The 16,270-nt window shown below is 44.0% G+C and overlaps 3 protein-coding genes across 3 annotated transcripts; all 3 read left to right on the plus strand.

Moving 5' to 3' along the window:
- Positions 1-3,239: 3,239 nt before the first annotated feature.
- Positions 3,240-3,861, plus strand: RHO25_002158 (uncharacterized protein; the record flags this gene model as incomplete). Its single annotated transcript, XM_023594748.1, has 3 exons — positions 3,240-3,329; positions 3,446-3,666; positions 3,735-3,861. The coding sequence occupies 3 exons, from the start codon at positions 3,240-3,242 to the stop codon at positions 3,859-3,861; spliced, it is 438 nt and encodes a 145-aa protein (XP_023459252.1).
- A 4,408-nt stretch (positions 3,862-8,269) lies between these two features.
- On the plus strand, positions 8,270-10,092 carry RHO25_002159 (uncharacterized protein; the record flags this gene model as incomplete). The annotated part of the gene is made up of 5 exons (XM_023594750.2): positions 8,270-8,586; positions 8,643-8,922; positions 8,977-9,081; positions 9,140-9,211; positions 9,265-10,092. The coding sequence occupies 5 exons, from the start codon at positions 8,270-8,272 to the stop codon at positions 10,090-10,092; spliced, it is 1,602 nt and encodes a 533-aa protein (XP_023459039.1).
- Positions 10,093-10,782: 690 nt separating this feature from the next.
- Positions 10,783-11,616, plus strand: RHO25_002160 (uncharacterized protein; the record flags this gene model as incomplete). Its single annotated transcript, XM_065602184.1, has 2 exons — positions 10,783-10,954; positions 11,006-11,616. The coding sequence occupies 2 exons, from the start codon at positions 10,783-10,785 to the stop codon at positions 11,614-11,616; spliced, it is 783 nt and encodes a 260-aa protein (XP_065458256.1).
- Between the last annotated feature and the right edge of the window lie 4,654 nt (positions 11,617-16,270).

The following is a 16,270-nucleotide window of genomic DNA, read 5'->3' on the forward strand; positions in this document are numbered from 1 at the left end:
TTCCATTCCAGCAAAGATCTCGCCACTCCCAGCTAGCCACAGTCCCGCCACGATATCAGTTGGCCAAGCCCACCTGCATCACTCTCTATCAAATATGTATGTGTATTGCTGTGATCTTGGGCCGACGAGTTGAAGCGGGAATCTGCAAGGAGTGCAAAGCTTCATTTAATCCTTGAATGGGCGTGAATTGAGAATAACAGGGTGGGCAATTCTGACTCGAACAGCAGTATTGGGCAGGAGGAAGCGACTTCTGTTGTACATTTTCCTGCTAAGCTGTGCATCAGGCCATCAGCTGTTATAGTCAACGCCACGTGTACGCCACGTGCAAGTGGTTTTCTCTACACGCTTGCGAGGTCCGCAGCTCACCAGCTCATGAACATCCATCTGTTCCACGCAGCTCCCAGATCGCAGGAATGATGTTCAGTCACGCTTTGATGATGTTCTTTGCTGTACTGACAGCATTTTCACCTGGCATCCCTAAACTGGAGGGATTGCGATGAAGTCCGACTTAGAAGTGAGTTCAGCCACTCTGAAGCTTCGTGCAAGCTTTGAGCGTGCACGAATGGCGTTGATCCAGATGTGCCACATCACCAAAGAATACACTTTTATCAAGCGAGAGCGCACACCATCCAGGCAGGCCCATGGGTCATGGCGTTGCAAGTGTTTTCGCGTATAAGAACAGATCTCCCGTCGCCATGTAACCAACCCAGACCTCTGCTGCACCAGACGACACGACATCCCACCCGGCCTTCTACCGCAACATGATTTTCAACCGCTTCTTGCTCGCCGTGATGCCAGTGACTGGTGCGCTGGCAGATCTAAGGGCTCTGGGCACGACAAGCAGCTCGTGCAAGAATGGTGCCATCTCTCTCAGGGGTCGATATTGTACTCGTCATTGTGTTTACGAGCTCACAAGTGGCAGCTACAAGAACGATTGGCGTTCCTGCTTCGACGACTGTGCGAAGGCTTGCGCTGCGGACTCGTGTTGCTTGGATGCGAAATGGAGCAGAACAAGCAAGAAGTGCTACTATCGCAGTGACAGCGCTTCGTACCTGCAGAAGACTGGCCGAGGCGATACTGTTCGATGCAAGAAGCCAAAGCCGGTGACTACCACCAAGTGCACGACGACCACGTCAACTACGCGGACGACGGTATGATATGTTTCTTCTTCATGGAGCACTTGAACGCGTTGGTCGTAGAACACTTCGTGTACAGCGTGGCTGACTTGCCGACTATCAGACAACAACCACCACTTCCGCGGCTTCGGGGCCGACCTGCCTCTCGCTCAATCACATCCCGCCGTTTATCGATGCGAATACCTACTACGAGTTCGATTATGGCGTGGTCCCATTGACATATGACACTTGTCGCTTATCATGTCTGAACTCTCCACCAAAGAACGAGGGCGAAGGCGCTCCACGAGGCATCGGACCGTGTCTCATTTTCGCGGCAAAGCCGGACTACTGTCTCAAGTACTATCAGAAGGAGGGAAATAGCTATATCCCACGCATTGCGGAATTCACGCCAACTGACAATGAAGGTGGCGTGAGATTGAATGATAGAGCATGCCCTGCGGGATTAGTCTCACCTTGAGAGCTGTGGTATTCTCGCTTGTAATGCGTCAAATTTGCTTGCAGAATGTGTGTAGCAGACTCTAATGAGAGAGTCTGCTTGCCAGAGAACGGTCCCGTAGCTTGTATAGAGTTCCCAGCTAGGATGAACGACAGGAGGCCAATAAGTATGTCAAGAAGACAGTGAAAGCTCGATTTTGCCTAGGTCGGATCTCACCTTTCCGTATGCATTCTGTCAATTGTGGCAGATGTGGACCTCTTCATCTCGTATCTGCTGGAGATCCGTCGATTCATCGAATAAACGAATGCAAATCTTGAGGAAATTCGGGGATGTGCGGCAGTTCCGTTGCGATGGGAGTTGACGTGATGTGACATCGGACTCCGAATTGTGATGCAGTTGCGCGACGTCCTGGAAATAGCAGCAGAGCGAACGGACTGCAAACGTTCCCATATAACAGATCGAACTGTGCTCACTTACCGTCTTGTTCATGATAATGAGCGACATGAGCAGCGGACGATGTGATCTGTCAATCCTCCATCGTCGCATCAATGTTAATTTCATGAAGTCTACGAGTGCTCCCAAGAATTTGGAAAGCACTGACAACACTCTAGCTGCGGGACACCCTGACAAAGCGAAGAAGACCCTGATCTGTCTTAATCATTGCCAAGATCGTGAGAGCGGGCCTTACGAGGGGCTGGATCTTATCGCACATGTACCAGATGGGAGAGGAGGGACAGTTGCATAGCCCGACGATGCACTGCCCAGCCACGTACGCCATATGTGCACGCCTCGTGTGCGAATACAGAATCTTTCCGCAGCTGGGTCGCATTGTTTGCGAGTTGGTAATTTGTGGAGTCTGTACTTGACGCTGCAGTTGTGGCTGTCAAATTGTGGCAGCGGTAGGCCGATATGCTCCCGTGCCAGTCAACCACTTTGTACTCTTTGCCATTGGCGAGCTGACACGAGGCTGCGAGGATGTCAATGGCGGCAGGCACGTATTCGTGCCTTTCTTGTGCTTGGTTGAGTAAGGATGTACAGATACACTGCCGTTCGTAGTGCAATTTATGCACGCATGTTTCTGCTTCCTGTGCTTTCGGATCGTCCGAACAGAATGCATAGCGTCTGAATTCGTCCCCTGATGTGATGGCCCCTCACTTTGCTGGCTAGGCAGCCTGTTTGAACTATGTGATGTGCCTTTGTCAGCCCCTTCAAGCAGGAGTTACGGGTCCGACATGTCCGATGATGTTTGACCAGCATTGCATCGCCATCCGGCGGCAGATAAGCGTTGCCAAGCAACAGTTTGAAGCCATTGGAGTGGTGCTTCGCATTCGTTCCGATCGTTCCGAAGTCGCCCAGACCTAGCCGTATCTCTCTGCCCCGGTTAGTTGAGATCTAAATCTGGGGAGCTCGCTTTGAATGCGAGGCTAGCAAACATACATTCAAAACGTCTGCCTGGTTGTCGTCGTATATAGGAGGGAGTGTTCTTGAAGATGGATTCGGTGTCAGCAGCCTTTTGCAAAGCACGACAACCAGTTCAAGCCAACAGAATAACACCAGATACCTGAGATTTGGAACGAGATTCAAGCTTCGGTCGACAAGCGAACAGCCAGAAAGTCGAACACTCAGCAACCGAGCTGTTCATAGTCGACGGGTCGACGACTCCCATCATGGCCTTCAAGGATTACTTCCAAGCTCGTTACAAGCTTCCGGTACAGATCGTGTACATCATTCTGGTCGTCGTTGCAATGGGTCTCTCAGTACCCCGACTTTTCATGAAGAATCAACCCAGGACAAGAGCGAACACTATCGCGCTCGGCATGGCATGAGCCACTGATGATTCTCGCATGAACTGCGAATGCTAACATTTGAACAGGGAGCCAAGAGCTTGATATTGATCGGCTACGAGTTGCTGTCGGAGCACACGAGGTTTCTCAGGAAGTGGAAGAGCTTGAAAGCATACGCGATCATCAATTTCCTCGAAATCATTTTCTGGGCAGCTGTGATGGGATTGATTTTCCAAGCGAATCTGAAAAGCTGCAAAGGAGTTGGATGTTATCTCAGTTGGGGCGTGATGGGTGTCGCAGGAGTGTTGAAGTGAGTCCTGCTTGGCGTCGAGCAATGGCCACGATTTGCAGAACCTTGACTGACATTCTCGCGTTCAGTCAGTTGGCCGTCTGGTGTTTCCTCGCATCCTGGTTCGAGTTCCGCGAGTTCAAGCGCAGTCGCAACACCGAATACAAAGAGGAGCGACTTGATTCGTACCAGATGAGCAACAAGTCCACTGTCTAAGCGAATATGAGGAACATGTCGCTCAGAAGTGGACAGAACTCTCAAGTTGCAATGAGCTTTGACGATTCCGAGGACGGATATACGACGAATAAGAGCTTTGAGATAGATCGGCAGGATTGTGAGACAGGTAGCGTTGGAGTCCGGGAGTAATAGTCAGGATCTGGGCGGTTCTCTTTCGACAGTATCGTAGCGGCGTCATATGATGGTATGGATGCCGTTTCTTAGCTCGATGAGCTACGCGCGAATACGACGTCGTTTTTGTGTCGACCGACGACCGCTCTGATGTTCTCCCTTACAGCAACAGATCTGTGGCGCGGCTCAGGTATTGCTGGCAATTGCGGACAGGTTGTTGGACTCCGCGCTCAACATTTCCTGCTCAACAGGTCGGTTTCTTTCCTCTCGCCTTACTGATCCAAAGCGAGAGCAGCACAGCGACTTGGCTACGTCATCCACCGACATCTCAGAACCCAGCCGTCGTTGCAAGGACTATAGCAAGAACATCAAATTAGTCGCCCGACCACTCAAACAGCCTTTGATGGGGATCCAGCTCTCCTGGAGACGTCCTGCCCACTCCGACTATGCTGGGAAACGTGCTTGGGCGACTGACCCGGATCTGCAAGAGGTGAACTGCAAAGCACGACGTCCCGGTATAGTCGGGAAATGTTGACGCAGCAGCACCAAATTGGGGACTTGCTGGCACTTTCGGGCAAGACCTGGGCACACCACTCCTGATGCAGGCATCCCATTCCCGGCCAACTACGAGAGTACTTCCGGCGAGGTAGAAAGACTGTCGCAGCAATAGTGCGCGCACGCTGTGAGGTGAGCGACACGTCCTGGCGAGATCGAATGGAATGGTATGGGTATATTGCCCTAGCGAAAGGCTATATGCTGCGGAGAAACGGGATCCAAGAACAATGGAGGTCGTGTGCCTGACAGAACGGCTCACGTAAGAAGGAACGCTGTCCTGAGTCTGGCTTTGATCATGGGCTGGGCTCCTTGCTCCGCTCTGATCGAATTGGCGGATCTGGTCGCTTCGTGGTGTTATGGGCCATCTTGCATTCGTAGGGCGGCGCGCTTGCACTCGAGCGTATTGCCACTGTGACGTGTCCACGAGTCGGCTACCAAGGGGAAATAGAGGACCCTATTTTCGGGTCAATGATGTTGGAACATTGCCTGGTTGGCGATAATAGTCATCGTCGGTAGATTGATACATTTGCGTTCGTATCGACACCGTTCTTTTGCCTGTTAGATCAGTCCCGTCAACTTTGAAGACCATTTTTCGGCTTCATCTCCTTTTAGCATCCTAGAAGCGAGGTGCTCCATTCGTGGCATCTTCCGCCGCCGGCGTGGTCTGTCGTCCTTCGAATCTGGAGGCTCTCTCCGTGTGCTTTGCTGGCAACGGCTGCGGCTGCGGCTGCCCTTAATGACCGGGCTTCGCTCTCGACGGAGCGTATGTTCGTTGTTCGACCGCCGCGGCGTTCCGCGATGTAGGTGAGAAGTCAGCAGTGAGAAGGAAGAAGGTCATGATGGCGAGGCAAACACCTGCGGTCGCGTCTGGTCGGCAGCATCCGAGCCGGTGCCGCCAAGCAATCTGTTCTTTCCGGCTGGCAGTGCATTTCAGGCTACAACATCTGCACTGGACTGAACGGGCCATTGCACGCCGAGAATTCCATCAACGAATTATGCGATAACTCTTTAACAACACCAGCGGCGGCTGCTCAGTCGCGGCGACATGCGACCATGTGTCGGGTGGGGCACAAGAAGAGCCGAAGAGGATGCATGGCGTGCAAGCGACGACGCGTGAAGGTAGCTGCTCTGCCGGCGCGGCGCGCTGTTTTGGTGAAGTGAATCACTAATCGGTATATCGACAGTGCGATGAACAAGTCCCATGCAGGAACTGCGTACGGCGCGGCGAGCAGTGCAGTCTGCAGAATCTGCCTTCCACCACCACCACGGTATGTGGCATCCAAGATTTGCCGCGCGCGCGGCTCCGAGATCCTGGATCGCATTCCCTGCACCAACAAGATTAAGACTTGCACAAGATGGGCACTGATCGATGCGTTCCAGATCCACGACAAAGATGGCGAAATGGCCATCTCCGTCGACGATTGGATGGGAGACTTACGACTCCTCCGGCACTTCATCGTAACCACGACGCTTGAGCCCGTAGGAGCAACGAAAAATGTACAGAGACTATGGCGAGATGTGGTATCAGAAGAAGCGACCCGTCATCCTTTGGTAAGTGCATTTATTTTCGAACGAAAGCAATGCACTGGCTGACTAGTCCTTCAGTATGTCAAACTCGCAGCACAGCATGGCCTGGGAATGTACTGATTGCTACAGCGTAATGCATGGAGTGCTCGCACTCTCGGCGCTGCACATCATTCATCGACGACCGAACGAATCAGAACGACATATGAGACTGTGTGACAACCACCAAGCGAAGGCGGTCGGCGCCTTTCACTCATTGCTATCCACCCAATTGAACGAGCAGCTGTCTCAGCCAATGTTCGCGTTGGCCAGTGTAATATCAATTTCGTTCGTCAGCATCAAGTCTTCCTTGTAACTCTTGAGCTAACATAAGCCCAGATCTGTTGCGAGATCCTGCGCGGTCGCTTACGCCTTGCCAGAACCACGATACGTCAGCATGGATCAAGTCACCGAACTATTCTTGCTAACACGGGGAGTGGGGACAATAGTTGATGCATGCGTCTCGTGGCTCCGTTCGAGTCCACTGGCGCCCGTGCTCGCTGGGTACGATATTCCCGATCGCGATCAAGTAACTTTGCCGGACGTTGTCACGGAGCGGTTTCGTGTGCTGGACGAAATGATTGAGACAGCTTGCTTTGGCGAACACCAGAGAAATATCTGCAGAGACGCACTTTCTGCCCTCGAAGACGTTCACAGGAGCGTCGTGCATTACTCAGCTAAGAACCAGCTGCAGACGGGTAAAAACACATGTCATTCAATTCAAAGTCACAGCTGACAACAAGAAGGCCATGTTTTCAGCTGGATGACCGCAATACCTCTGGACTTTGTGACCTTCATTCGAGCTTCAGTGCCGCCGGCGCTAGTCATACTCGCGCACTTTGCATCCGTGTCGCTTGCTGTACAGTCCGCCTGGTACAGCACGAATTGGGGCAATTACTGTCTGCAAGGAATAAAGCAGGAGCTACACGGTCACGATCTGCAGCATTGGCTTGACTGGCCAAAAGCTCACGCAGACACAAACATGGTGAGCAGCATTGACGAGGGTCCTAAGCACATTGCTGATCAGTTATTCCCAAGTCGATCTTGACAGCGGAGAGTAATCAAAGCTCCTCTTAGAAGCATCGTTCAGCCAAGTCGACGCCCAGCGCTGGCTGCTAGCCACACATCGCAAATGCTGCCCAGTTCTAGTGTCAACCTTTGCCTCGACGCAGCTTTTGACCGACTATTCACCTCGCCTCTTTCACAGCCGCTGAAAGTTGGGCTGCGACTCCCCCGCTCGGCATGCGAGGAAAACAATCGGACAAACCTTTTAGATGCGGAAGCGAAAGTCTGCCCTTGCCAGACCAGTAATCGAAGAGATCTCATTGCTTATCAGTAGCTGCATCACGCATGGCGCTCACCATCTTCAATGACGACGCGGGCTACATCCCATTTTCTTTACCTCACTGACTCAATCAAGTTTGGTTGAATCTGCCAATTACGATTGAAGGATGCGTTTATTTCCTCACCGGCCACAGAATTCGTTGGAGACAGCAGCCTCGAGCAATGTGACTTTTGGACCACGTACAGAAATCACAGAATCGAAGCTGCGTCCCATGGAGTCGACGCCTTGCCACAAACTAATCTCTCGATGCAGAAGTTTCAAATCTGGAATGCTCTGTATGCAGCCGTCATTGCCATCATTGCAGCGCCTGGCATGACTTAGACTGCAATGTTCCAGACCGAACTCTGGCGAGGATGATGGCACCTCGCACAACTGGTGCTCACTGCAAAGGCAATCCCGGGCCATAGGGCGGACTGTGCAAACGCGCCGATGCATCCTATGGAGAACTGCGGGCAGCACATACCATTCATAAGATAGTCGGGAAACCTGGCTCCGAATGCGAGATCGTTTCAGCTAGCGCAGCAGACAAGGATGACCTCCTTTCACTAGGACCCGCCAAGATCCAGAGTCGTCAGCCACAGGCTCTTAGTACCCGGAGCGGCAAATATGTCATACCGATGGTGGCATTCAGCACATATGCAGGTCGTATTTGTCGTATCGTTACCAAACCTCGAGCCTGCAGACTACAAAACGTTGTGGGCCACGCCTCATGTAGGCGCTGGTCTTTGACAGCAGGAACATCGCACAGACTCGCTTCGCACCCATCGCGTGGACCTGGATTGAGTGCTCGTCCGGTAACATTTCATCGGCGAGATGGTTCTGTCTGAGAAGTCAAGATACCTGCCCGATGAAGTTTCAGACAATGCTGAGCAGAATTCGCCGGCGAAGTTGACCTCTGGGCCTCAGACCCCTCGATTGAGCGCCGAACAGTCACTCGATCAGGATTCCATTCGCGATCTGGACATCGAACGAAATGCATCGCTGGATGGCGATGCCGCAGCAACAGCCCGTGACGAATTCGAAGTATGGTGGGAGGAGCCCGCAGATCAAGATCCGGAGAATCCTTTGAATTGGACCAATACACGGAAGATCATCACCATCATCACTATTTCTTTCGTCACCTTTCTGACGTGCGTAAGTCGGATCTCAAAGAGTCATGGACCTGATGCTGATTTGCAAGAAACAGTCCACTCGCATCATCGATGTTCGCACCTGGCGTTCCAAATGTCCTGGACGAGTTCAATACGGATTCCGAAGCCATTGCTACATTCGTTGTGTCGATCTTCGTGTTGGGGTTTGCTTTCGGTCCTCTGATCGTTGCGCCTTGTAGCGAATTGTATGGCCGCAATGTCGTCTACCATGTTTGCAACATATTTTTCGTCGTTTTCACGATCTGCAATGCTGTCTCGACGAACATTGGAATGCTGTTGGCTTTTCGATTTCTTGCTGGATTCGCTGGCGTTGGTGTAAGTCGAACGAGACGCTCATGTTCGTTCGTCCAAAATGCTGATGCTTTGCAGGCTGTTACCATTGGAAGCGGTACCATTTCCGATATGATCCCCGCAAAGCGCAGAGGGTTGGCGATGTCTTGCTGGTCTCTCGGACCTCTTTTTGGGCCGGTCATCGTGAGTACCCATGAGCAGGTGCCTTTCAAATCGCAGTACAGCTGACAGTTTGCTACAGGGTCCGATTGCAGGTGGCTACCTTACAGAATCTGCGGGATGGCGATGGGTATTCTGGGTGATAACGATCGCGGTAAGGCTGGGAAGCGGTGGTCAAGTGACTGCAGACGTGCTGACGAGATTTAGGCTGGAATTTCGACTGTCGCCTGTTTCTTTATCCTCAAAGAAACATACGCCGATACCATCTTGACCAAGAAGGCGGAGAGGCTTCGAAAGAAGACCGGAAATCCAGCGTGGCATCCACGGCTGACCTCGAAAACTGCTGGGAAGCAGCTCATAAAAGAGTCCTTTGCACGCCCGATGCAGATTCTGCTCTTCTCGCCGGTCGCATCCTTGATGTGCTTCTACATTGCCACACTGTACGGGCTGCTGTACATCCTCTTCACGACCTTCACCTTTGTGTTCGTGGATCAGTACGACTTCTCTACGGGCAGTGCTGGGTTGTCTTATCTGGGCAGTGGAGTCGGGACTGTGGCTGGCCTGTTCGTATCTGCATCTTTCAGCGACTTCAAAGTTCGTCGCAAACTCGCAATGAATCAAGAGCCGCAACCAGAGGACCGCTTGCCGTGGTTCATGGTCCTTCCAGGAAGTCTTTCCATCCCCGTGGGCTTCCTCATCTATGGCTGGGGAGCTCATTATCGGGTACACTGGATTGTCCCGCAGATTGGGACTGCGGTGATTGGGTTCAGCGTCATCATCATCTTGATGTGCATCCAGACGTATCTGGTGGATACTTACAATCATCATGCTGCCAGTGCGATTGCTGCGAGCACTATTCTACGAAACCTGCTCGGTGCGCTCCTGCCACTGAGTGGGCTGAGCATTTACGACGGGTTGGGCTTGGGTTGGGGTAACACCCTTTTCGGGTTGCTTGCGTTGTGCGCTGCGCCCATTCCTATGTTATTTGGGATGTTTGGCGAACGGCTTCGGAACAGAGCTATGGTGACTAGGTAGATAGAGACCATCACGGGTTCATGAGACGAGGACGAGCCACGAGTTGCTGTATCCTCTATAGTGCATCGATGACATATGTCCCTCTAATCGCAGTAGCGCAGAGTCTGCGCCGCCAGCGAAGTTGCGTATAGGTTCCCGATATTCGATGGTAGGCTGCGCAAAACTCCGTCTTCAAGTCGCCGTGTAGCAGCAGGTAGGACCCGCTCATACTCAGCCAAGAACTGTGGTTGCGTAGAGGCCGCATCATCTGCTACAAGCTCTCCGGGGACGCTGAGAACGACTGGGCTTGACATCACGGAATAGGAATAGCTGGCAATGCCCCAACGGTTTGGCTACAGAGATTGGGGCAACTGCGCCCCACTGACAGACTGGAGGTCACATTCGGTAAATTTGATGGCAGGAGTGCTGCCTGGCATAGCCTGTTGGCAGGTAGTTGAAGATGACAAACAGGGGCACCTGGCGTGCTGACGGCGTTTCAAATGGAGTTTTGCACAAGTCTTGTCTCTCGACTGTGTTTATTGGACCTTGTGCTTCGGTGTTTATTGTGACTTCTGACGTTCGTGCTATGATATACATAAGCGCCCTCACCTTCGCGTCCCCAGAAACCTCAATTTCATCCCTCTAACCTGCACCAGCACCCGGATCCTGTGCTCAATCAGGACCTGCCTTATTCGATTCTCGATTCTCGGGATGGATTCGACACTGGCTCTAGACTGCGAGTCTACATACCGATACTACACTCCCAGCGTTCCGTTGGCTACTGTCGCTGTTGTCCTTTTCACTGTTGGCGTGGGTGCACACACAACGCATATGGTCAAGACCAGAACATGGGACAATGCATTCATGGTCTTAGGCGGCTGCTGTAAGTGTTGTTGCAGATGATCGACTCAGGTCTTGTTAACATTCATCCCAGGTCAACTGGTTGGATACATCGCCCGGCTGGCCTCTGCATGGCATCCGTGTAGTAAATCTCTGTTTGATGCACAGAAAGTCTTGCTACTCTTCGGACCATCCCTTCTCATGTTTACCATTACCTTGACGCACACGCAATACATCAGGGCGATTCGTGCTGAAGCGTTCTGCTGGGTACCGGCTCTTCAATGGCAGCGGCCAGCATACCTGTCATGTAACACGATTATCATTGTCTTGCAAGCCGCTGGCGCAGGACTGATAGCTACCTCCTTGTCGAGAGAAGACGCAGAAGTCGCCAACAAAGTCGCCATAGCTGGATACATGGTGCAAGTACTGTTTTCAATCTATCTACTGGCAGAGCACACCTGGGTAGGATTCCGCACGAAGAAGGCAGCCGAAGTGAGCCGCGACGACGATTTGACAACGATGGCGTCTGAGCCCAGTCTCATGTCAGCAAAAGACCTATTTCAGCATTGGAGTCGATGGGGAAATCTCATCACCTTGGGAATCGGCATCGCTGGCATGGGTCGGAGCATGATGCGTTTGGGCGAGACGAAGGCCGACTTCATGAAAGAAAACGAGTGGCCTAGTTATGTTTTCGATGGATATTAGATGGCCGTTGTGATGGGCTCCTGGGCCATTTTCTACTTGCTAGGCAAGTGTGCAGAAGTGCTCCGGTCGCAGAGACGTTATTATTCGCTCGCGATAGAGATACAGAGCGCTTGAGATACGAGCTGCGCTATGCGGATTATAAGGTGAACAAGAATTATATATTATCGTATTATTAAAGGCCTAGAGCCGATAATTAAGTATAAGCATTCGACCCTTACCTCTCTACTACGTCGTATTACTCGTATACCGGTCCTATATATCTAGGTCCTAGATACCTTCCCTATTAGGTTATACGGAAGTATAGCTATATATTTTAACTCTACTTCGTCTAGCTAAAGCTTTTACGAGATATAGAATATATAGAGACGAAGTACTACTAAACGTCGATAAAAGAGATATAGCCTCGTATTATATATAAAGTTTCTTCTATAGGTACGCTATATCCGATATATATATAAAGTAGCTTAGTAGTAGAGATAATAATACCTATAATTTTACTACTAGACTATAATTTCTAGTATAGATATCGAGGAGCTCTATATTTCTACTATAAGTAGAACTATAAAGTAATATAGTAGGACTATCCTAGACTTAGAACTTCGAGATCTATAATACTTTTATATTCGAATATATTCTAGAGTAAATAATAAGAATAAGTTAGTAGAAAAGAATACGCTAGTACTAAATATATAGTTAGACTTTATATTCTATAGGACTACTATATAATCTAAAAAGAGCTATTCTAAATACTAATAAGTATAATAGCCTACTAAAAAGAAAATATTATATTATAGAAGTCTAGTAATTTTAAAGAAAATAACTTAAGATCTACTTACTATCTATAACTTTTAATTACTTAATATATATAAGAACTAGATTAAAGAGCGCCTAGTATTCTTATCTAGCTAGGCTAAACTCGGTAGAGTAGTCTATAGTAAGAGATAGGAATAGTACTACTCTAACTAGTAAGAACTATTAATTCGATAGTAACTTAATAGAAAATATAGAATAGATAGTTACTTATAGTATATTTATATATCTTATATAGTAGAATAGACCTACTTTATATTAGCTCTAACTAAGTCTACTTTTAATTCGTTATCGCTTATCTATATAGCTATTCTATAGTCGTTTATAGACTTAAAGTACTATTTATACTATATCTATAAATATACGAAAGATAGCCTAGCTCTAGAATTTATATTTAAAAAATAAGTCGCCTATAAGCTATTATTATACTAGTAGCTATACTATACGTAAATCGCCTATTAGATAAGCTTTATTATATAAGAATATAGCTTCTTAAAGTAAAATATCTATAAGGTAATAAGTAAAGATATATAGTCGTAGTATAGAGCTAACTAGTCTATAATAAGTATCTAGAATAAAATAGCTATAGTATCTAATAAACTTTCCGAGCCTATAATTTTATTTTATATATTAATAATAGCTAATAGTAGTAAGCTTATACTTACTTAGTATATAGAGTCTAAGTAGTATTATAGCTACTATCTTTATATTTTTATTATTAGAGTACTATATATTTACTCTATAGATAGGCTAACTAGATTAGAATTAAAAGGAATTAGTAGAAGTAACTAGAAAGAATCGATAATTATACTAAGTAGCTTTACTAGAACTCTAGTATATATATAGATAAGCTCTATAGTTCTAGTTAGTATTTACTAGCGAAATAGCTATATCTATAAGTATATTACTAATTTCGTAGGCTCTATTAAAGAAGAGTATAGTCGTTATACTAAATATAATAAGTAGTAGAATATTCTATACTATATCGAATATATTTATACTCTAAATAATTATAGTCGAGTTATTTAGAAAGTCTATATACTTTCTAGTAACTCTAATAAAAACTTTATATATAGTAGTTATAAAAGCCTTAGTTATTACTTCGTTAATAGCTATAAGTAATAGTAGTATACTATTAAAAGAGCTAAGTTCTAGTTAGAAATAAATACTATAGCTTATATAAAAGTAATATCTATATATATATTAGATACTCTAGTACTATTAGAAAAGTAGTAAAGATTCTTATATTCTTACTTAAGCTCTAAGTATTATATTCTTAGATAATCTCGTTTATAGTATTAAGATATACTACTATAGTATACTTATTTATAGCTAGTATACTTATAGCTAAGCTAAGAAGAAAAGAAATATTTAATAGTAAGAATAATATTATAATCGACTTAGAAATACTAGTTATAAATATATAGTCGACTTTTCTATATAGTAGTTCTATATTAATATAGCTATAAAGCTCTATATTTATAACTACTTTATTACTAATTATTTCTAGAAGCTTCGTTATAAGTACTTTAAGATTATTACTATATATTTATAGACTAATAATAGGCTTTAAAGAGCTAGCTTTCCTAAAGAAGTAAAGAATTAGCGAACTTCGAATATATATAGCTTATTTTAAACGTTTAGTAGAAATAACTTTATATTAGAATATTATAAAATTAGAAAGAAATAATATAAGTATTAAGTTAAGTAAAAGTATATAGTAAAAAATACTAAAACTATATATATAATAAAGAAAAGCTCTTTATAAAGTACTTTATTAAGTATTATATATAGTATTCGAAATCGACTAACTATTTTATATAACTTATATATTACTATAGAAAAGATATTTAACTACTATAAATATATAGTAAATTAGAATATAAGTTATACTTATAAAAGTATTTATACTTTAATATATAAAAGCTTTTAAACTATACTAGAGTACTCTAAGTTATATAGTATATATACTATTTTAAGCTAAGCTTTTCTATACTAAGCTATCTTCGAATATATACTATAAATCTATAGAAGTATTTTAGCTAAAGTTTTTAAAAAATAGATTCTTTACTTCTTAAATTATATTTAGACTTATAGGTAATCGGCTTATAGTAGTAGAAGTAGCTATTATTAGAAAAGTACTACTCTAGCTATTAGTACTAGTTATTAAGAAAATAGTACTTAAGCTACTAGATAATATTATCTAAATAGTAGCTAATAAGCTACTTAATATACTAGAAAATATTATCGAAGAACTATACTTATATTTAGAGTTCTATATAATAGTAGTAATTTAAGTAATAGATATAGTTTATAGAATAGTTTAAGCTTATAAAGCTATTTCTAGAGTAGTAGCTATTATTATACTTAATAGAAAAGTTACTTTACTAGCTAGAGGAACTAGTAAAGTTATTATCGATATTTAAGTAATTCTAGATTTCTTACTAGTAATACTTATAGTTCTAGTCTATATAGTTAATATAGTTATAGTCGTTACTAGTAGACTATATTTTATAACTATAGTATTACTTACTAGCTTAGTATTATTATACTCTATATTATTATACTAACTATAGTTTATATTATAGTTATTAGTAATAGCTATACTAGATAGTTACTTCTTATAGAATAGTAGTTATTATTCTAGAACTATATAATTATACTAGAGTTAGCCTAGAAGCTTTAGCTATATAGAATAGTTCTCTATAGTAAATACTATAGATTATAAAGTAAGAATATAAAGAACTAGTAATCTATAGATACTTTATATTCTACTATATAGTTACTTTAAAAGCTAGTTTAGTAGTATTATAATATATTCTTATATATTATAAATAGAGTCTACTAGTATAGAAAGTACTTTACTTATAGTATATAGTAGAAATATACTATCTACTAACTAAGTAGTACTATACTTATAGTCTAATAATCGCTAAAAAATTATTTAAGTTATTATTTCTATAGAATATAAATTAAAAGAAAGCTATAGAAGTATACTTTATATAACTTATAGAACTTTATAAATCTATAATTCTAGTATATTTTTAAAGTAGTATTTCTTAACTATTACTATATAGATTATTATAATTTAAACTATATTATAATTACTATATATTAAGCTTACTAAACTAAAAGTTTAATACTATCTTTCTACTTAGTTATTATATTCTTAATAGTTTAGCTAAATTAGCTTATATATTTACTACTAGCTTTATAGACTCTATAAATATAGACTATAGAAGTAGTACTTTTAACTCTATTTATTTTAATTACTTTAGAGCTTTAATTAATTAATTAAAGTATTATTAGAGCTATCTATTAGCTATCTTATCTTCTTTAATATATTATACTTCTACTTTTACTTTAGTAGCTTATTCTTATTTAGTTATATACTAATTAAGCCTTTTACTTACGAAGTTCTATTATATACTTCTATATAGTTATAGGTAGAAATAGATAGCTTCGGCTATACTAGTAAAGTATAGAATAGCTAGATATCTATATAAATAGAAAGAAAGTAATAAAAAAAAAAAGAAAGTCTAGAAATCTATAGAAGTATATACTAAGTAAACTCTAACGAATACTATAAACTAGAGCTAGTATAGCTAGAACTAATATAAGATCTAGTACTAAGAGACTAGACTAGAATCTCTAAATAGTAAATTCTATTCTAAACTTAGAAGCTAGAGTAGTAACTTAGTACTAAAATAAGCTAAAAAGAAAGAAAAAGTATACTATAATTAAAGCTTTAAAGTAAAGTAAAAAGAGTAGAGAGAAGTATAAAATAAAGTAGCTAAAACTATAAGAAAAATATTCTAGTCTAGATAGAAAGTAGAATAATAAG

The sequence above is a fragment of the Cercospora beticola genome, chromosome 1, assembly GCF_033473495.1.
Source record: "Cercospora beticola chromosome 1, complete sequence".
In the NCBI taxonomy this organism is placed as follows: Eukaryota; Fungi; Ascomycota; class Dothideomycetes; order Mycosphaerellales; family Mycosphaerellaceae; genus Cercospora; species Cercospora beticola.